The 20,569-nt window shown below is 36.8% G+C and overlaps 3 protein-coding genes and 1 non-coding gene across 8 annotated transcripts; 3 read left to right on the plus strand and 1 right to left on the minus strand.

Annotated features, from left to right (window-relative positions):
- Positions 1-341: 341 nt before the first annotated feature.
- LOC137730081 (laccase-11-like) lies at positions 342-2,623 on the plus strand. Of its 2 annotated transcripts, none has more exons than XM_068469148.1 (6): positions 342-485; positions 578-722; positions 815-1,059; positions 1,189-1,317; positions 1,408-2,331; positions 2,453-2,623. In XM_068469148.1, exons 1-6 carry the CDS (start codon positions 374-376, stop codon positions 2,581-2,583), a joined length of 1,686 nt encoding a protein of 561 aa, XP_068325249.1. In that variant the 5' UTR covers positions 342-373; the 3' UTR covers positions 2,584-2,623. The 2 variants fall into 2 exon arrangements, with proteins under 2 accessions (XP_068325249.1, XP_068325248.1); XM_068469147.1 differs by having other exon boundaries at positions 342-481; positions 571-722.
- Positions 2,624-4,634: 2,011 nt separating this feature from the next.
- LOC137730398 (small nucleolar RNA U30) lies at positions 4,635-4,720 on the plus strand. The gene has a single exon (XR_011068157.1). It is a non-coding gene; the product is annotated as a small nucleolar RNA U30 (small nucleolar RNA).
- A 1,344-nt stretch (positions 4,721-6,064) lies between these two features.
- Positions 6,065-13,587, plus strand: LOC137727675 (universal stress protein PHOS32-like). Of its 3 annotated transcripts, none has more exons than XM_068466500.1 (6): positions 6,065-6,420; positions 6,701-6,780; positions 7,333-7,451; positions 7,520-7,596; positions 7,693-7,733; positions 13,476-13,587. In XM_068466500.1, the coding sequence occupies exons 1-5, from the start codon at positions 6,198-6,200 to the stop codon at positions 7,716-7,718; spliced, it is 525 nt and encodes a 174-aa protein (XP_068322601.1). In that variant the 5' UTR covers positions 6,065-6,197; the 3' UTR covers positions 7,719-7,733; positions 13,476-13,587. The 3 variants fall into 3 exon arrangements, with proteins under 3 accessions (XP_068322601.1, XP_068322600.1, XP_068322599.1); XM_068466499.1 differs by lacking the exon at positions 13,476-13,587 and adding an exon at positions 7,868-7,983; XM_068466498.1 differs by lacking the exon at positions 13,476-13,587 and having other exon boundaries at positions 7,693-7,889.
- LOC137727674 (transcription factor bHLH63-like) lies at positions 12,511-15,424 on the minus strand. Of its 2 annotated transcripts, none has more exons than XM_068466497.1 (7): positions 14,794-15,424; positions 14,329-14,556; positions 14,085-14,219; positions 13,916-13,987; positions 13,483-13,692; positions 13,299-13,398; positions 12,511-12,696 (listed from the first exon to the last, which is right to left on the minus strand). In XM_068466497.1, the coding sequence occupies exons 1-7, from the start codon at positions 15,289-15,291 to the stop codon at positions 12,659-12,661; spliced, it is 1,281 nt and encodes a 426-aa protein (XP_068322598.1). In that variant the 5' UTR covers positions 15,292-15,424; the 3' UTR covers positions 12,511-12,658. The 2 variants fall into 2 exon arrangements, with proteins under 2 accessions (XP_068322598.1, XP_068322597.1); XM_068466496.1 differs by having other exon boundaries at positions 13,483-13,695.
- Positions 15,425-20,569: the final 5,145 nt, after the last annotated feature.

Raw genomic sequence — 20,569 nt, forward strand, 5'->3', positions numbered from 1 at the left:
TAATACTTTTCCAAACAAGAAATATATTAACAATTAACAAGAAATACACACTTGAAACCAACAATTTTTCTTTACGTTAAAGCTAAGAGAGCCTTGTTTGGATACACATAGCTCACTTTGCTTAATACCTGTACTTTTCCAAACAATAAAAATACAAGATTAATTAAGTTCTTCAGCAACTCCGTTTCCCTCTTCGAAGTCCCTTTCACTATTTTGCTTCAAAGCTTTCATATGAAACCTGTATGTACAGTCTACCTAATGCTTAATTTATGCCAAGCTTTGGCCAGCCTTATAAAGCCATTACACTTAGACCTTCTATCATGTCTCATCCCCTAAAAACTTGCAATTGTATTCGAACAATTCGGTCTCGAAAATGGCAAGAACCATCACTTTCTGCTGGGGTTCTGCACTTCTTTTCATATACTTTGTCGGGTTCTTTTTAAATTCTGGCGAAGCTGCTATAAAGACGTACCAATTCGATGTGAGCAATTCATACTGGCAGCCTTAGATTGCATACTATAGTCTAGATTATTTATCTGTTTGCTAAATTGTACGTTCATTTATTTCCAGGTTAAAGTGACCAACGTGAGCAGGTTGTGCCATTCGAAGCCAATTGTTACAGTAAATGGGATGTTCCCAGGACCTACAGTTTATGCTAGAGAAGGAGATACACTTGTCGTTAATGTCACCAACCATGCAAAATATAACATGTCAATTCATTGGTAGGAACATTTATCTTATTATCCCAGCAAGAAATTAACATGACAATTTGGGTTTTCAGAAAGTAAAATTAATTTTTGATGGAATTTTGCAGGCATGGACTGAAGCAATATCGCAATGGGTGGGCGGATGGGCCTGTCTACATTACACAATGTCCTATCATGACAGGGCACAGCTACACCTATAATATTACTATAACAGCCCAAAGAGGAACACTTTGGTGGCATGCTCACATCTTTTGGCTACGAGCTACTGTTTATGGAGCCATTGTCATCATGCCGAAAGAAGGAGCCGGATTTCCATTTCCTCAGCCCTACAGGGAAGCTAACATTGTTTTAGGTGAGTTAGCGCAGCTAGAAGAATTTGAAATACATGAGTTAGCGCAGCTAGAAGAATTTGAAATACATGCTGAAAGACATTCAGAGTTTATGCCGAAATAAATGGTATTGTTTCTTGGAAATGGTGCAGGAGAATGGTGGAATAACGACGTCGAAGATGTTGTTAAACAAGGAAACAAACTGGGATTGCCACCAAATATGTCGGATGCACACACCATCAATGGGAAACCTGGGCCGCTGTTTCCATGTTCTGAAAAACGTAAGCCAGCGCCTTCGATAGAGGAATTCTTTGACCCTAGATATTTGAGATGATGCGTATATATAATTCTTGGTTTATATGCTATCTCAGATACCTATGCATTGGAGGTTGAACAAGGAAAGACATACCTTCTTCGAATCATCAATGCTGCACTCAATGATGAGCTATTCTTCGCCATTGCTGGCCACAATTTGACGGTGGTAGAAATTGACGCAGTCTACACCAAACCATTTACAACTCAAGCAATACTAATAGCACCAGGCCAGACTACGAATGTTCTGGTTCAAGCAACCCAAGCACCGGGCAGATATTTCATGGCTGCCAGGCCATTTATGGATGCACCCGTTTCAGTTGACAACAAAACTGCCACTGCAATACTACAATATAAAGGCATCCCGAATTCTGTACAGCCAGTCCTTCCTCAACTTCCGGCACTCAATAACACCGCCTTCGCATTAAACTACGATGACAAGCTAAGAAGTCTAAACACAGCACAGTTCCCAGCCAATGTACCTCTCAAAGTTGATCGACATCTCTTTTATACGATTGGTTTAGGAATCAACCCTTGCCCTACTTGTCTGAATGGAACACAGCTCACTGCTTCCTTAAACAATATCACTTTTGTGATGCCGAAAATTGGGCTGCTTCAAGCTCATTTTTTCAACACCAAGGGAGTATTTACCACAGATTTTCCCGACCGCCCGCCAACGTCTTTCAATTTCACAGGTGCTCCACTCACAGCCAACCTTGGAACGAAACAAGGCACCCGGCTTAGCAAGATTGCCTTCAATTCAACAGTAGAGTTGGTGCTACAAGACACCAATCTTCTCACAGTGGAGTCCCATCCCTTCCACCTTCATGGTTACAATTTCTTTATTGTTGGCTCTGGAATTGGGAACTTTGACCCGAAAAAGGACCCGGCTACCTTTAACTTGGTCGACCCTCCTGAGAGAAACACAGTGGGAGTTCCCACCGGCGGTTGGACTGCCATAAGGTTCCGGGCTGATAATCCAGGTAAACACATCAACAAAACCAAACAGCATTATATGTTAAAATTTATATTTACTAGTTAAGCAAGTTATTGGCTTGTTTTAAGATACTTTACTGATCATATGACGGTAATTGAACAATTCAGGGGTGTGGTTCATGCACTGTCATTTGGAGCTGCATACAAGCTGGGGTCTGAAGACTGCATTTGTGGTGGAAAATGGGAAAGACACTGATCACTCTGTCATGCCTCCACCCAAAGACCTTCCACCTTGTTAGTTCCAAATACGTATCGGAGAACTCACAGTGGAGATTCTAGGAGACAACAAACTATTTTTATTTTGAGCCTTTTGGTTGACAGATTCTTGTAAACATTACTGCAAAGTGCAGGAGTTCTACAAGCGAAACTCTTGTTCTAAGACGAATAAAAAAAATGTAATGTGTATCGAATTCTTTTAAATGTGAATTTAGACCCGGTTTCTTGCAACAAATTTCTACAATGATCTTAGCAATCAAAACATGTAGTTTAAAAGATTTTAATCTTCGTATGCCTCCACATCTGCTAAAAGTAATTTCAAAATCCCGAACGTGCAGCCTTGCTATCCTGATGAACTCATCGAATACCCTATGTTCCAACCTTATGAACATAAAGCTCCTAAAGCTCTCCAAGTCCTGGACCAAGACGAAGTATCACCTTCTAACATTCAAACATCAGCTTTAATCAAATAACGAAAGGGGCATTTAGATCACAAGCAAGGTATACACCATGCATATACCAATTGGATTCTTCCATGTGCAGTAACCCATGTACCATTTCTGGCTCCTGAAGCAACCTGAGACTTTTAAGTTCAGATGACCTAGTCTCTTGTGCCAAGTCCGTGTACAATGAGTAACACTTGCACTTAATGCTAATTGATTGACTGGCTCCATCATCTAACCAACACTGAGTAAATTCTCCTCCAGTCAGGTACAAACAAAAAACTATACTAACTACTGCAGTGGGTTGATCTTAATTAATTTATATTTGTATACAAGCGATATCCGGGGAACGAAGAATTGAGCGCAATTGTTATTATTATTAACCAGTCGAGCCCCGAACACTTGGCAGTTTGAATATTGTATTAATACTTTTTTTTTTAGAGAATTGTTATTGGCATTCTAAAATTCTTATTCTACTCTTCAAACTTTATATATTTAGAAAGAAAAATACACTTGTGGGGAGTGTAGAATGAGATTTTTGGAGTGCTAATAACACTTACCTTTTTTTTTTTATTGAATATTGTATTAGTACCTTAAAAAGAAGAAATTTGATATGGTATATTGAAGTATTATATATAATCATCCATCGACGGTTAAATATAAATCATTAGATGTCATTACAACATAACTTTATATTTGACCATTGAGATTGTAATTATATTAAATACATGTAGAGTATTATAGCAAAATCAACTTTATAAATAACCTTCTAGATGGTGATTGAAATAAACACATGTAAGTGTTGTATAGCCAATTCATAAGCAAAGACTTAAATGACTCACCAAGACTTATAAATAAGCTGTATAGTGAAATATGATATATACATACTACTTAATTTCTATACAACATATCTCCACAAAGTATCTGCCGATGTCGAAATTTTTGTCGATACATCTGTAAATTAAGTTGTTGACATTTTGTGAAAATCGATATTTAAAACTTTGATTAGATAATATATAACCTCTAATCGGTGATTATACTAAGGGAACTGGATCCTCTCTCGAGCTCAGGATGGGGATCCTTCTCAGCAACCCATCCAGGCCGTTGAAATTTGATCCAACGACACCAAACAATGGGCCCTTCTAAAAGTTATAATAATTGCAACTGTTGGATCAAGTTTGAACGGTCTGAATGAGCTGCTCATGAGAATCTTCATCCTGAACTTAGAAGATGATCCAGTTCCTATACTAAGTACATAGTTGTATTGTAAGTCCCAAAAAGAAACCTCCACATTGGCGACACCCTTTGAATTAAGGACTGCCAAGAATATGAAATGGGCCTGAACATGGGTCTTTTTGGGTAAAACAATCCCAGCCAAGTATGATCATTTGGAGCCCATCTCCAATTCAGGCCCACAACGGGAAGGCAATCAAGGCACTGTTCTGCGCTATAAATACTAACGAGAAGAAACGGAAACCCTAATTCACCAATCAGCTTATTCACTCACTTTTCTGAGCCTCCATAACCAAACCCCCGATTCTCTGTTTTCATCTGCATATTAATGTTTGTGCGTCTGGGTAAATAGTCATATTTTTGTTTTATTAATATGGTTTGTAGGAGGAGGCAGGAGGTGCGATGATGATGAGAAATTTATAATCTCGTTAATCTGATCTTGTATGAGGAGAAACTATCTCATCCATTCATAATCTTTCTGAGCACCTTCTTCCTTCTTTTTATTCTCATTTATTTATTTATTTATTTGAATTCGAACTTTTCCTGCTTTCTGTACTTCTGTTTTCATTTGTTTTAGTTTTTTTTATCTTTTGGGTTTTTCTTACTCCTAGTTGATGTTAGTAAATGTACTCAATACCTCGACTTTTCGTGGAAAAATGGTCAAAATCGAGGATTTTAAATTATGGGAAATGGGTTGTTTTAAAATTCAATGAATCAAGAAATTAAACTTAGTTGCTAAGCTGTGAGTGACAAATTTTACTAGTCGATTGATGCGATTCTTTTGAATCTTGATATCATTTGGTCTGCCGATGATGCCTAATTACATGACTTTTAATGCCCAAGATAATGAACTATTTATAATCTTAATTAATCATAAGTATTTTGAACTAGACTAGTCATATGCTGGGGTTTTGAACTTTGACCGTAATACTGCTGGATTTTGGTTGGGTGTGTATTTAATTGAGATTTTGAGAGGTTTTATAAATTTATGGATTTTGATGAAGGTTAATTGATTTATAGAGTTTGTGTGCGATTTTGATTCAATTCTTTCGAAATATCAGGAGAAGATGTGAGATTTGTAAATGGTTAAATTATACTATAAAATTTCTCGAAGTTCTCAACTTTTTAAAATTTTCTAAAATAAATTTCTAATTGCATGCATCTAGAATATTAGAAACTTATTTAAAATCCACGTGCACAATTACTTAAAATTCTAATGATTTTAATAAATTACTTTAAAATGTTAATTAAATGGATGTTGAATTTTAAAGAATTATTTAAAATTCTAATTAAATGCTCATAAATTTATTAAAAGAATCAAAATTTCACAAATGGAGAAGAATTTGGGATGATGATCAGGAGATTTTTTTAATCATGTTGTTTGTCGTAAATTATGCAATTAGTTTTAGTTAAGTACTATTTATGTTCAATTTTAAATATAAAATTTAAAATTTAAAATAATTTCTAATCAGACGATAAATAAACATGATTAAAACATTTTTGAGATTCTCATAAACAGAATCCAGAAAAGATCCTCCTTCAAGAATTTGAACTTGTTATCCAGTAAAATAATTGAAATGATGAAAAAATCCTACTCATTGCGATTAAACAACGTTTGAAAAAAATCTATCCTTAATTTTCTTCTTTTTTGGAAATGATGATCGTTTGCCCGAATTATACAAGTCGAAATAAATAGATTTTTCATACGACATTTCAAACGTAAAAGAAAAGTCAGTGGTCGTAGGCAAGCCAAATACGCAAAGCAAAGAAATAGAATCCACGCGCACAGCACAACCAACGAAACCAGTCTTCTACCTGGCGGTTTTGCACCAAAACCGCGGGCCATGATTGCCTGAACAAAACACCCCAACACAACCAAAATCGACAACAGAATTCCTGAATCCATCAGAAACCCACATCATTAAAATCATCCTTCTGTCGGTTCTGCGAATCATACGGTGATGGCGTTGGAGACGGTGAAGGAGGACGAGGAAGTTTACAGTTGGAGAGAAGTGCAGCTTCTTCATATCGCGGAGCTCGAGAGAGAGAAGCTGGAGAGAAAGCGAGGCCGTGACATTATCATAGCTGTGGATCATGGCCCCAACAGCAAGTACGCTTTCGATTGGGCCCTCATCCACTTCTGCAGGCTCGCTGATACCCTCCATCTCGTTCATGCCGTTTCCAGTTAATTCGTTTCTTCATTTACAAGCCTTCATGTTCTTGTATGTCTTTTATATGTTTCGCGTGACAGGTCCTATGAGATTCTGCATTCACGATGGGGTGGGAGGCGTGGGTCCCACCCCGTTGTTGGTGTCCAGAGAGCTCATAGAACCTGTCACATTCAAGATTTGTTTTTATTCAAACCGTAGATGTGTATACGAGTCTCATGTTGTACGTTTGATCCCTTCACGCAGCACCCAGAAGATTATCTTGAGCTAACCTCTTGTTATTTCTTCATGTTTAGATGTGAAAAACGAGATTGTTTACAATGCAAGTGAGGAGCTTATGGTGAAGCTTGCTATGGAGGCATTTCAAGTTGCCATGGTGGGTATAAGCGTAACTTATGGCCCTTTCAATCATGTGTGGAACATTAGCCATGTCAAATTTTATATATCAACTGTTGGTGATCTAATTTGGGGCATCCAAAGTTGCACGTAAAATTGCGATTAAACAACGTTTGGCCATTGCAATTTGTCAAGCAAAGTTAGATTTGCTGTTTTTGACTGTTGGTGGTGTGTATTGTTGTGTTGGATAAGTGTAATCTAGTTGAATTAATTGGATAATGCCGATATAGCATGATAACAGTAATAACGAATGCCCCAACGCAGCTTGAACTGTTTTTATCGTGAAATGTTGACTTGCCAAACTGTCTGAGAACATAACATGTGTGATTCCTGCATACTATGAATCTGAGTTATCGATTAATGCCCCATTTCATATTCATATTCTGGTAATATAAACATCCGACGATACAAATTTGTGGGGAGAACATATTTCTGTTATTCTATAGGTAAATAATGTGGACAATTATGAAACCAACTATAGGTTATTTTCTTGCATTTGGAATTTTTTACATCCAATATTTTATGGAAATAGGTAAAGAGTACTGCCCGGATTGTGGAAGGGGATCCGGGTAAGGTAATTTGCAAGGAAGCAGAACGAATAAAACCAGCAGCTGTGATCCTAGGTACCAGAGGCAGAGGCTTCATTCAAAGGTACCCCTCCTCTTTCAATCTCAAACACACAATTCGTTTACTCACTTTTATTGCTGGGATTTCTTCAGTGTGCTAAAAGGAAGTGTGAGCGAGTATTGCATGCGCAACTGTAAATCAGCTCCAGTTGTAATCGTTCCAGGGAAAGGTATTATTTTCCATCTTATATGTGAATTGAACCAGCTTAAAGTCAATTGCACATAAATTTTTTTGAAACATATATGTTTGTATCTTGAATTGGCAGAAGCTGGAGATGAGTCGATGATCTAGCTAGCGGAACTCATGGTATGTATAGAACAGTTTGGTCCTTGATTAATGCTGTGTAATTTATTTTAGTGCCTTTCTGGTTTCTCTGTATGTAGTGTGTAATTGGAACTTGGTAGCTGTAAGACTAAGAATCAAGATCTTTGATTATTTAGATTTTCCCGGAGTGTTGCCTCATCGCTTGATGTCTTGATCTCATTTCATGGAACAACCTGAATCAGTTCAGTAGATTCTGCTAGTAAAAATATAGAAGAGTAATCCTGTTAGCAGATATTGGTATGTAATTCTCCACTCCTTTTATCACTGTGTTAGGAAAAGAATGAAAGATTCTTACCTACAACTTCGGATATATTCCCGTTATGTAATTCTCCACTCCTTTTACTAGTATCTGAGTGCAGAAAGTGAAGTGTGCCTGCAATCTTGATTTACAACCCAGAGCCCAATTTTGGTCACCGCTTTTACAATGTAGAAGCTTCAGACACTTTTTCCTTTTCCTCCCTATCTCTATTTTGATTTTTGGGCGTTCAGTTGTTGATGAACGCCTAAATAAAATACATAGGTACGTAGAGAATGTTGACTGGGGCAACCAAAATATTTGGAGAAAAATGCCAGAAAACTAAGGGTGATTGAGGGCTTTTAGGGTACGTTTGCTTGGGACTCCTAAGACTTTTGCTGGTCCTCGTGCCACCATTGCCTACACTCGCTAACCAAGAATTGCATCATCTCCTCGTTTCGAATACCAGAATAGCATCGCGTCCTATCTCTGCTCTCGTTGTCATCCGATTCACCTCTGAGCTTGCCTAGGCCCTCGCCGGTAGACAAAGACATAGAACCTGGCATGCGGATGACCTTGGCAGACACCCATTTCCATTTGGGCTCTTCTGATAATCCTTCCATAGAGCCTCTGCAACCACAACTTCATCTTCATCTTCTACACATCTGCGCAAGTCACTTGAAGCACAAAACCCAGGTCTCATTGGATTGCAAAACCCATATTCGAGTAGCGAAATCCAGATTTGAATCGCAAATTGCAAATCCTATAAAGAGAGTGTTCTAGAAAAGCTAACAAATTTTCAAAGAGAGTGTTCGAGAGAGAGCGTGTGATCTAGAAAAAAAAACAAGAAAAAAAAAAAAGGATTTTTTATTCAGTTTGATACTGCGCCAAACTCTTCTCTAAGTTAATTTAGCTTAGTCTAGTCTAAGCCAGTCTAGCTTAGTCTAATCTAAGCCAGTTTAGCTTAGTCCTTGAATTTAGTCCAGTTTGAGATAGTCCAATGCAACAAACGCACTCTTAGGGTGTGATAGGATTAAAAGCACACCACAAAGTAGCACACAAATGTCCTATTGATTTTCTTTATTAACACTAATATTTGTCAATTGTAGCATATGAAAATAAGGGTTTTTTCCGTAGAAGGTTGTTTTATCCAACTACTTAAAATGTTACAAAAACTGAGTTACTATCCCTATTGACCAGCCACCGAAAGATAATTATTAGACCGACTTATACTTAGCTAAAGTCTACGAAATTTTATATGCAGATACTAGACACACATAACTACACTCACACAAATTTTTGGGATTTTTGGAGTTGATTTGCTATTTAAATTAAATCGAACAAAAACAGAATAGAAACATATTTTAAGTAGTTCACAAATTAAGAAAAACGAGTTAGGGGAATTGCTATCCACCACCAAATAATCATACAAACATGTTATGTTTCATTCAAATTCCTTTTATTTCCAGATGAAGATGCTCAAGTTGGCTCAATGTTAGAACTCAACCTATTACTCTTTCTTATGTAGTATGTTATGAGAATGACGTTTCCAACTTAACTTAGTCCCTAGCATGCAATCTAGAATGGTGTGTTCATAGATTTAACAAGTAGAAATCATTAAGAATGAAAAGAATTTGAGTCATCACAAGACATCGTAAGTACTAGCGTTGTCTTACTTATCCCAGAAATTGATTCACATGTTAATTGCAATTAACAAGTACTACTCTAGAACATATGTAGGTCCTCATTCGACAAAGGCAGACACACACATATTGATAGCATTAGAATCCTAGATATGCTTAGTAAGTATGCATCCGTAGAAAACACATAAAGAATTCATCAATGAGACAAGTAGTGAACCAATTTTCATCCATTCATAAAAGTAATTCAAACGAAATGTCATAACAAACTTGCAATCATATTCTGGGCTTCAAAACAGCCCCTAACTACTAAAAATTAGTTACACATAATCATTAAATAAAACCAAAAGAAAGACATGAGTTTGAGAAGATAAAACCAAAAGAAGAGAATGCCAAGATTTCCTCCTTCCTCTCCTTTCTTTCCCAACGATGTTACCTTGTCTTTTTTCCTTCCTTTCCGTTGCAACCTGCAACCTTCTTTTTTCTTTCTTTTCTATTTCTTTTCTCTTTCTTTTTCTTCCACCTTTGCCACTGCAACCTGCAACCTTTTTGTTCTTACTTGCTGCCCCAGTTTCTTCTCCATAACTCACCCCACTAATAGCCATTTAGTGATGACAATAAGTGAGAGGCAATGGTAAAACAATTGTAACTCTTTAGGTAGCCTTTATGCCCATTACTCCACTTAATTTTCCATTTCGTCCGATATTTGAATAGGTGTCAGCTGGCTTGTTCTTGGCTGCTAGATTTATTGGATTTATTGTTTTCAATGCTTTCTTGTCAGTTACAAACTGCTCAGCCTCTTGGGAACCATTCAGTGTTAAAACGGTCGTAACTTCTTCTAGAAACATGATATTAGCAATCCGTGAAATGCTCCAGAAACTAGACATCTGTAGCTTTCCAAGTATATAAGACTTATTCTCTAATTCATTCTAAGCTGTTCGCAACTTGCTTCCAAAGTCAGCTGATCTGTACAGGCAATTTTGACAAATTTGTTACTTAAAATTCCACTTGTGCTATTTTTTCTTTTCTTTGCTTGACAAATCCCGCAAAACACAAAAACAAAGTAAATAGCTCAAAAATATAAGGAACTAACTAAGAAAAGACAAGTGAATTTGATGTAAAGTATAGGTGGAGCACCGTTATTTCTTTTGGTTTTCGTTGAGAAAATCGTGTCGGTGGAGCACCGGTGGTACTAACACAGGCTCGACTTGGAGAAAAGGAAGAAGAGAAAGTTCATAGAAAATGAAGAAGATAGGTGTCAAGGGAATGACTTTTTTGCTCTTTAAAGGCAGTCACGTGGATAGTAGGTGACATACTTAACGGAAGAATAAATGAAAAATTCAAAAACTTAACAACATGGTGGAAATTGACTAGTTATGAGAGTTGATGGGGGAAATTGGCCAAAATTAAAGTTGAGAGGGAAAATTATGGGGCAAATCAACGAATGCCTCTATTATATATTAAGTTTCCAAGTAGGCGTGGAAATGAATGATTCATTCTCTAGGGAGAAAAATATAGCAATGGTCCCTCAACTTTAACCTAATAGGAGCAATGGTCCCTTAACTAAAAATCTATGACTATTGGTAATTTGTTCTAAAATAAAAATAAAAAGAGGAGTCTCAAAAACATTTATTCTTCTTGTTAGAGATGAAGTCAAATGTCTTCCACTAGCTTGTTTTTTCAAGATAATTACATTAGATTCATCCAAATTACGGACAAAAGTCAGAACAAAAATGTCTTTACCAGCTTATTGAGTGTTCACATTTTGTTATCTTTATCCACCTCTCACAAGTAACCATTTTCTGAAGTCGTACGTCATGGTAAGCATTTTGGATTCCTGTTGTCAAGAAAAAGACAAAACTTGGGAGCTCTGAGCAGCTCCAAACAAGCTTTTAGAGTTGCACTGATATTTGCACTATGCAGAAAGAATCTTTATAGGTTTTGAGCTTTCACTCCTTGAAACGGCACCATGTGAGTGAAAGGTGACCAAAGAGACCTCAAAGATTTAGTATAGCAAAATGTTTCCACACCAAATTTGTAGTGGACCCAAGAAATGGGAAAGGCAAGATCATCTCTCACCATCGAGAGGAACAAAGAGAATCAAAGGAGATCATTCATATGGATGAGGCCAGGTCCACGGACCTATCCATGTACTTATCTTCCTTTGGTAGCACTTTTCGTTTTTGTTTTGGTTTTCGGTTTTCATTTTCAGTTGAAAAGATGGAGATGAATGCATAGGGAAAAAGAGGGAGAAAAAGGGACTAGTTGGTGGCTTCACCACAGCTGTCCATCCTTTCGGGGAAAAGACTCACATGAGCATTTTAGCCTCTCCCTAGCCACCTATCATGCGATTCACCAATGTTAGAAATCGAATCCAGGACGTGCCGTGTATTATCATCTAGGTCTCTATCACCAAATATTATTATTGCTATCAAAAGGGAGCTGGGTCGGTCCACATCTAGTGCTTGCCTGAACTTGTCTCTCAACTCCATCCGTTAGAGGGACAACTTGCATTCCATCATCAATCTACAAAATATGATTTGGCAAATTTTCCAATCCCATGACAGCTGGTGGCTATCAACACTTGTCTTTCACTTCAATTGGAGGATAATTTAGTTTGTGAAACCATAAAAACTTACCTGTCACGACGTTATATCACTTATGTTATTTCTGTTCTCATGTGCCCTGGCACATATGAATCTATGATAAGATCGGAGTTTAGGGTTTAGGATTTAGAGTAGGAGAGGAAGAGAGAAACAGCGGTGCATGCCACCGTGGCAAGAAAGTTCTCTTCTTCGTCTTAAACTTGTTACTATGGTTCCATTTTCTTGATCCATCAACCTTATTTAGTACAATTTGGTTACCAGACAATGGATGATTTTTGTGGGAAATTTATTTTATTCATACTATGTTGCAGGTATAGATACAAACATATATATAAATATGTTATATACTTAAGAGAGTAGAAAAAATAATCTGGATCAGATGCATCAAAGTAAACTCTTCCAAGAATCAAATGAGTGACGTTTCATTCACATCTCCATCTTTAAATTGCTATCTTCAATGGAACCTGCAAAAATAACATCATGAGAGTAATTATTCACCTAATTTTCCCTCTCCAAATACAACAGAAAAAAAAAAAAATAATAAAAATGATTGCACAATCAAAAGCACCATCATTATTTGATTGAGTGAATTGGAGCCTAAACTTTTTCTTAGTAGTGATAGCCATTATGTGGTTTACAGACTCTAATTGCACCACACCTTTAACTTCTCCCCTTTTCTATCCATAATGTTTAGGCAAGATCTTAATCATTCAGAGAAAAAGAAGAAAATCTTTACCTTTGATCGATTTAGGAGTAAAAGCAGATAACCATTAGAAAGAGATGCTTTAATCGACGCTAAATATATGAACGAGAGATTCAACTTGAGTGCAAAGAGGCAAAGACATTGTTCTGGTCGATTGGCCTAACCCGCATATACATCTAGAAGGCTTTCCTTAGTCCATTAGAAAGGAATTACTAAATTCCTAAGCAAAATCATTAGACATTTGTGGGTCTATGTGGTCCATAATCTCTACCACAGTTGGTTGAATCTAAAAATTCTTATCTTACAAAAATGGAGTCATGGGAAATGGTATGAGAATGCAGGAGAGAGATTAGCTCTATCTACCTGTAAATGGTTGCGATTGAAAGGATGATCTTCCTTGTTGAAATTCCACATCGAAAATGTTCTGTAAATCAGCATCCCAAATTGCCGTAGGTTGGGGTTGCTGCAGGTTGCATGTAAGATTTTCAATCAAAATATTGCTAAAATTTTAGTCTATATAACTGACACAAGCTTTTATAGACATTACAGTGAAACAGGATGTGTCAAGAAATGGTTCGGGGATCGAACTCGGAGCGCTTATGGTTCTTCGAAGTGCCAAATCAGTGGAATGTAACCCCATATCCAACCCAGAAGATGAAACCAATTGTTGCATTGGATTCAACTGAAGATACACAGAATTGATCATTTCTGATGACATCCCCATCGTCGGAAAATTGGCTGCGCACGTAGGAAACATCTGCTGATTTGAAGCGAAATGGGACTATAAGTAACGGAACTTTGGACAAACAAGTCTTCATTAGTTCGCCACAAGAGTAAAGAGCATAATTTTCTTAAGAACATTTTTTCCTCATAAGCCATTTTAAGCAATTTCACACATCCAATTTTCGAGAACGAAACGAATGGTAATTGGGATATCTATAAAAACTGATTGGTCTTATAGTATTAAAGAGATTCCTGACCTCTTTTGCAAACAAGTCGTCGATGTTGAAGTCAAGCCTCGGATTCACAGCAGCTAGTTTCATAGACAGGAACTGTTAAGTATGAAGAGGATTCGTTTAAGAATACAGAACAATAAAAAGATAACGAAGTACTTAAACCGATGATTGGAAAGGATCAAATGTATGTCACCTCTACTTGTCGTTGAAGAGACTGAACATAATTGATGATTTCATCAAGCATGCCGGCCTTGCCAGTGATCTTGTTGCACCCCGGTACTAAATCTTGCAGATATTTCATTCTTTCACTGATCTTTTCCCTCCTCACCTGCATGATCATGAGACCAACACATGGCATAAATAACACGAAATCGAAGAACAAGATCCATGCGCAGTAAAATTTGTATATAAATTTGAACACCAAATGTCCTACTCACCCTCTCAGCCAAGCTGTGGCTATCCGTGGCCTGACCTCGCCGCGCACGGACATGGATGTAATCAGGCTTTTGAACCTCAGAAGCTTTTGAATTGTCCTTTGAAGTATCACCAGAAGATTCTCCGTCGTTGTTCTTGGTGCTGGTTTGCTCTGTGATCTTGGAGTCCCCTTTTTCTGCACAACTTTTTATTCTTTTCTCTGTGCTATCACTTTCTGCAGCAGCAGCAGCCTAGAAATCCCAAAAACAGAAACACAATTACAACACAAAAAACGAAACTTAGTACCGATCAAATATGTCGCAAATAACTAAATATGATCAATATATGGTCGTTATGTGATTTTGATCATTTAAACAATTGGAATTTGTAAAATTCTTCCTTTCAAACAATTTCTAAAACATATAAGTGTGTGTGTGTGTGTGTGTGTGTGTGTGTGTGTATTAGAAAGTTGAACGTAGAGGGCACACCTTATTGATCTGCACCTTATCAGCCTTCCTCTTCTTAAAGCTTTCTTTCCCTGCCGGCAAGCTAAGCTTTTGAGACAAAACGGTGTCGCCGGACGTCTTCTCGGTGGCTACAGTGGGCGGGCAGCTAAAAGTCCTGGAGATGTTGTTACCCATCCCTTCAAACCCTGCTGTGCCATTATTATTCATGACCAACCCACAAGACCCGAAACCCAATTCAGCCCACCCGTTTTCGGAACTCGGGTCGGGTTTCACCACCCGGTTACCACTCAGAAAACCCTGAAGCCCCTGAGCATGAATTGGAAGGGAGAAAACCCCACTAAGCTCGCCCCCGCCAAAATTATACTGAATCTGCTGCTGTTGTTGATCATGATGGTCACTCTGCTGCCACTTCATCCGGGCCCTCTGCCTCTCCAGCACCGTCATGTCGGTACAGTTTCCGGCTATAAATGTCCCCGGCGCGTTCATACAGTTCAACATCTCGGGTAAAGCTCGGTTCATCACAGAGAAAAAACACAAACAGATTTTTGGGCACTTCTGAAATGTGATCAGAAATCGAAGGGGAAACAATTGATGGGTAATAATATATTTGGGGTGTGAAGAATTGTGGTTAGTTTTGGAAAATGTGGTCAGATTGGTTAGGATTAAATTCTCATGCCCAATTCATTGAGGAGTTTTATGGACCAGGTTTGATCATAAAGTAGTAATAATGTGTAATGGGAGCGGGTGGGTACTGGAGCAGTTAGAGAGAGAGAGAGAGAGAGAGAGAGAGAGAGAGAGAGAGAGAGGTGGAAATGTGAGAGAAAGCTAAAGAGAAGAGGGAGGGGGTTAGGTATATATAAAGAGGAAGAAAGGGTTGGCCGGAATCTGACAAAGAAATAGCCGGAATTATTAGAGAGAGAGAGAGAGAGAGATTTAAGATGATGATGATGATGATGATGATAGAGGAGAGAGAGGAGGATGAAGCAACTGGGGCAGAGAGCCATCGAATGTATCCACATAACCAGAGGCCGTGGGTTGTGGGCCATGGTTGACATGACCGCCACGTGGTCTTGTCCGGATTAAAACGGAGTGTTAGGATGGTTGCCAGGTTTAGGGTTCCGACGGAACGGGGTATATTCCGTGGTGCTGCATGCTAAATATGGCTAATTGTCTGCTGAGCATGATGAGGCGCGTTTGACGACTGCGTGACAACTAACCAAAATTTTAAAACAAATTTGCTGAGCAAATGATGTGGACTATTAGAAATAAGCACGTTAATTAATACTTAAGTAATATAATCTAATTAATTATCAATAATTACATCAGTTGATTTGTAACTTTAGTCTTCTTGACATTATCCATTAGTTATACTATTTAGTCCCAAGTATTCGCTTAATTATTCATTTTTAATGAACTTTCTCGTTTAGTAATTAACACAAGTATCCTTGCATTGTTTTAGATAACAAAAATATATTTTTCTAAAAAGGGAATTTTCGACCCTGAGAGGAGAGGGATGGGGGTCACAATGGGTCATCACTAATTATGTTTCAAACATAGCGCAATAAGTTGAAGTTGAAACCTCTCACTTATAACTAAAGATGAATACTACTAAACTGCACTACTAGTTGATAGCATCCATGCATTGTAGGTATTGGTATCATTGAGCCTTGGATAGTGTTGGCGAGTACATATAACTCAATGATACACCCTTAATTTCGATTAACAGCTTAATAATACAGTGTGTGTGTATTTGGCCAACATAATATGACTTTAAATTTTAAGATTTCAAAATATATTGAAACAATGAACCAATCAAACACAAGACCTCAAATATATGGCACAAACATAGGCAGATTCTTCTAGCAAAGGAAAATACAGTCAGATGATCTAACTAGTAAAGTAAATCATGTACTGCCTAAATTCACTTGTTCACAATTTCTTTAACAAAAGTTTGGCAAAATCAGTTGTTCAATTGTGTTCAGGTGTAAATTAATTTTGATGATTTTTGTCAAATGTCAAAAATATCGGGAGCATTTTTGCTCACATCATAACTATGGTGTATGCTTACCATACGCTTAATCATCTGCCACGTGTCCTTTCACATAGTTCTAGTTAACTTTCACATTATTAAATGTTACTTTTTCGATTTTGGAAAAAAATTAATCAAATGATAAGTGAAATGACACGTGGTAGATAATTAGGTGTATGGTGAACATATACTATAGTTTATGATGATGAGCAAAAATGCTCACCAATACAATCACAATGACATACAATATCACTAACTCCAATTGCCACGGCTAATGACCGTTCAAATATTGACGATATTAATTTTCAAATATTTGACGACACAAGTGATCATTTCAAACAATTAGAATTAATACTTTCACCATTTTATCAATTTCTTATCTCCTTTCCTTTCCATTCTTTTGGAGTAATGTTACATTTATCATATTTTTTATATTATATTTATACTACCTCTCTAATAGAGGTAGGGCCCACCAACACATATAAGTCCTACCTCTATTAGAAATGTGATATGAACACTGCGGTAAGGTCACAAAAGGCGCTAAGTATTAGTCGGGTAGCGGACAAGAGCTTAGCGCCTAGGTGGGGAGGCCTAAGGTCATTTGCAGCCAAGGACTCTAGACCACACTTAGCCTTAAACTGACGAAATTATTCTAACCAAGGGAAGAGAATTGGACTGAAGGAATTAGGCTAAGTTTGGCCCTAAAAAGTAATTAAATATGTAGAAAAATAAAGTATAGCTCATACATGATCGGAGATGGAAAGATTTAGCCATAAAGTAGTTTTTATTTTTTAAAGGGCTAAAACATATCCAAGGACTACGTTTAATCCTCTATGACTCGAGATGGCCAATGTAAAATGAATAAGTATTTTGATTACAAAATTTGTACACCGGGCACGTACCATTTGCACTAGTAGAATGTGGAGAAAAGGCACACACTTACACACACTAGCATTACAACGATATATGAGAGGAATATTTGTAAATGACTAATGTTTTTTAGAATGCTAAGATGCTATATGTTTGAGTGAGGTACTTTGAAGTCCTAACAGATTTAGGCGAACTGAGGATATAATATATTTCAAAACATTAGATACGAGAGATAAAAAAATCTACTGCATGATCATTACAAAAGGGTACGTAAGAGCAATTTGTAATTGATTAAATATTCCAAGTAGTTATTTATAAATTCATCTCGCATGTTTTGTAATACTCATCTGATGCATTTCTAATGTTTGGTCTCTAACATTTAGGATTCATTGCTTTTTAGTTCTGCATCCTTCACCCAAACATCGCCTTAGCCTTCTATGTAAATTTAAAATGCTCTTTTCACCAAAAATTTATTAAAAAAAAAAAAAACTCTAAATTGCTATGAATTAAGAGAAAAAGGTTCACTTCTAAACTTTTTATATTTAATAAAGTATGATACAATTAACAAAATTATAAAAAAGAAAATCACGCGAGAAAATGTTTAATTAATACACTAAGATACAGGAAAGTTAATATAAAGTTGTTTTATAATTTCTGTTTATAATTCCTTAGGAAATTTCTCATACAAAAATGCCCATCAATCAATTTCAATATCTTATAAAAAATCAATTTTGTTTATGAAGTGATTTCACTAAAATCATAATCCCTTGTTGCTATTCGATTTCAAAGTAATGGAAGTTTGCATCTCCGTTTTCTCTACATAGACATCAAGTCTACCTCACTAAAGTTATTCTTTAAACCTATTCAAGGTCTAAGTGTAAGATTACACTTAGAAAGTGATTGATGGATTAAGAAAACAAATTATATATTTCCAAGCGACAAACATACATTAAGCGAGTCATAAATTTATTTAAACATAATGCATTACTAGTAATTAGGGGTGGGTGTGGGACGAGTTTAGTCTATTTTTGGTGAGTCCATTTCTATAAACAAGCTTAAGCCAGTTCGAGTTAATGTACTTTCATTAATGAAACAAGCTCATCTGGATTCGTTTGATACAGTCCGGTTCCTACGATGAATAGATCTGTTTTCAATCATATGTCATATAACAAAACAATAATATAAACATCTTTGTGTTTCTGAACAAAAGAATTACATCTAGCAAAGCCAATACCAACACATCAAAACTCCGTAAGTCCAAGAAACTACTTAGGCTACTAAAATCACTTTATTGCCTAACTGAAATAAATCAAAGAAACGCCCATAATGAAAATGATCTCATACAACTCAATCTTCAATTGTTTGAATGTGCGACTGCAACCACGAAACTCTTAAGACCCTTTATTTAAAGAAGTTTAATCATTGTTTTAGTCTTCTTAGGGTTAGATAGATATAGAATTATGGATTATGAGCTTCATTGTGGACCACTAATAAAATGACAAATACTAAGACAACTCTTAAATAGTTCAGGCCAGGATATTCGCACATAAGATCATGAACCCGATTTTACACCAGTCGGGTTTAACTCAGGCCTTTTTGAAAATTAAAAGTAAGAACGGATCCACTGGTGCAAAGACTCATTTGCCCGCCCTTAGTAGTAATTATTTGTTACCATATTATGTACATGCTCACCTAATAATGTTAACGTGAGCTTGGTTAACTTTTGTGATTAGGGTTTCCTATAATCTTGTTGTGTTCTAATCTCTTGTAATTAACATATGTGTGAATATATATAGGGATGTGATATCCACACACCCCTTTTTACTTTTCTCACACCTTTTTAGTTTTCAGAATTGAGGAAGATCAACGGACATAAATTAACAAGGAGTGTGTGAGAAGTAAAAAGAGGTGTATGGATACCACACCCCTATATATTGGCCTCCATACAGAGAAGAATACAATACAAAATACTTCCATCTATTTTAGCATGGTATCAAATCAGGACGATTCTAGGATCACTCTCTCTACAATAACCCTAATACCCAAATTTCAAGTTTCTCAAATTCCAAATTCCAAACACAAATGAAATCTCAAACACAACTTCATATCAAATTCTCCAATTTTTTTATTCTACCCTCAAATCAAAATTCTCAGAAAAAAAAAAAACACACCAAAGTTTAGGAATGTTCGTACAAAACCTTAGGCTGCATCAGGTGGTGCGTTTGTATCATGACGTACCAACACTTGAATTATTGATTATGGAGCGACGAATCATATGACATGTGACCCAGGTTTACTCAAATCTTTTCATCCTTCCCAGCAGTCATCTGTGTCCACGACTAATGAAACTCCTACAACTTTAATTGGGGAATGCTCAATCTCTCCTATACACTTTTTTTTGCATATGAACTACTCAAAAGGTGTCAATGAAGGTGACAATGAAGGTGTCCATGAATTGACCCCAACTTCTTCTTTTGCAAGGCCCCCAGGAAGAGATAAACAAAAGGAAGCAAAGAGAAAAGGGAAGTCCCAAGATCCGATTAGTGCACAAATTGCTACCAAATTTGCAAGATTGACTAAAGCCATAGCTCTTGGGAGGAAGAAGCGGCCTGGATGTGTTTGGCCATGACGCAAGAAAGGGATAGGGAGCAAGAATGGGTTGAATGTAATTTCATGATGGAGGACCTCAACAAATACACTCCTGAGAGGAAGAAGTTCTTATGTGATAAGCAAAAGAAAATTTTGCGAAGGCATGCCACAAGGAGTATATTTCAAGATGATGATTCATCTCAAGGCTATATCCCAAGTTCACCACCAAGTCAAGATGGTGCATATCATTATTAAGTTTATGTAGTTTATGAATTATCAATTGTATTAAGTTTATGTGGTTTATTCATG

The sequence above is a fragment of the Pyrus communis genome, chromosome 3 (genome assembly GCF_963583255.1).
Source record: "Pyrus communis chromosome 3, drPyrComm1.1, whole genome shotgun sequence".
In the NCBI taxonomy this organism is placed as follows: Eukaryota; Viridiplantae; Streptophyta; class Magnoliopsida; order Rosales; family Rosaceae; genus Pyrus; species Pyrus communis.

Bases quoted from the DNA above. Each gene is read 5' to 3' on its own strand.
- LOC137727674 (XM_068466496.1), bottom strand. From the start codon at position 15,291: ATGAACCGAGCTTTACCCGAGATGTTGAACTGTATGAACGCGCCGGGG. The intron at 14,557-14,793 runs GTGTGCCCTCTA...TGGGATTTCTAG, and splicing joins ATAAGGTGCAGATCAATAAG to GCTGCTGCTGCTGCAGAAAG. The intron at 14,220-14,328 runs GTGAGTAGGACA...ATGATCATGCAG, and splicing joins GCCACAGCTTGGCTGAGAGG to GTGAGGAGGGAAAAGATCAG.
- LOC137727675 (XM_068466500.1), top strand. From the start codon at position 6,198: ATGGCGTTGGAGACGGTGAAGGAGGACGAGGAAGTTTACAGTTGGAGA. The intron at 7,452-7,519 runs GTACCCCTCCTC...GGATTTCTTCAG, and splicing joins GGCAGAGGCTTCATTCAAAG to TGTGCTAAAAGGAAGTGTGA. The intron at 7,597-7,692 runs GTATTATTTTCC...TTGAATTGGCAG, and splicing joins TGTAATCGTTCCAGGGAAAG to AAGCTGGAGATGAGTCGATG.
- LOC137730081 (XM_068469147.1), top strand. From the start codon at position 374: ATGGCAAGAACCATCACTTTCTGCTGGGGTTCTGCACTTCTTTTCATA. The intron at 482-570 runs GTGAGCAATTCA...ATTTATTTCCAG, and splicing joins TAAAGACGTACCAATTCGAT to GTTAAAGTGACCAACGTGAG. The intron at 1,318-1,407 runs GTAAGCCAGCGC...ATGCTATCTCAG, and splicing joins GTTTCCATGTTCTGAAAAAC to ATACCTATGCATTGGAGGTT.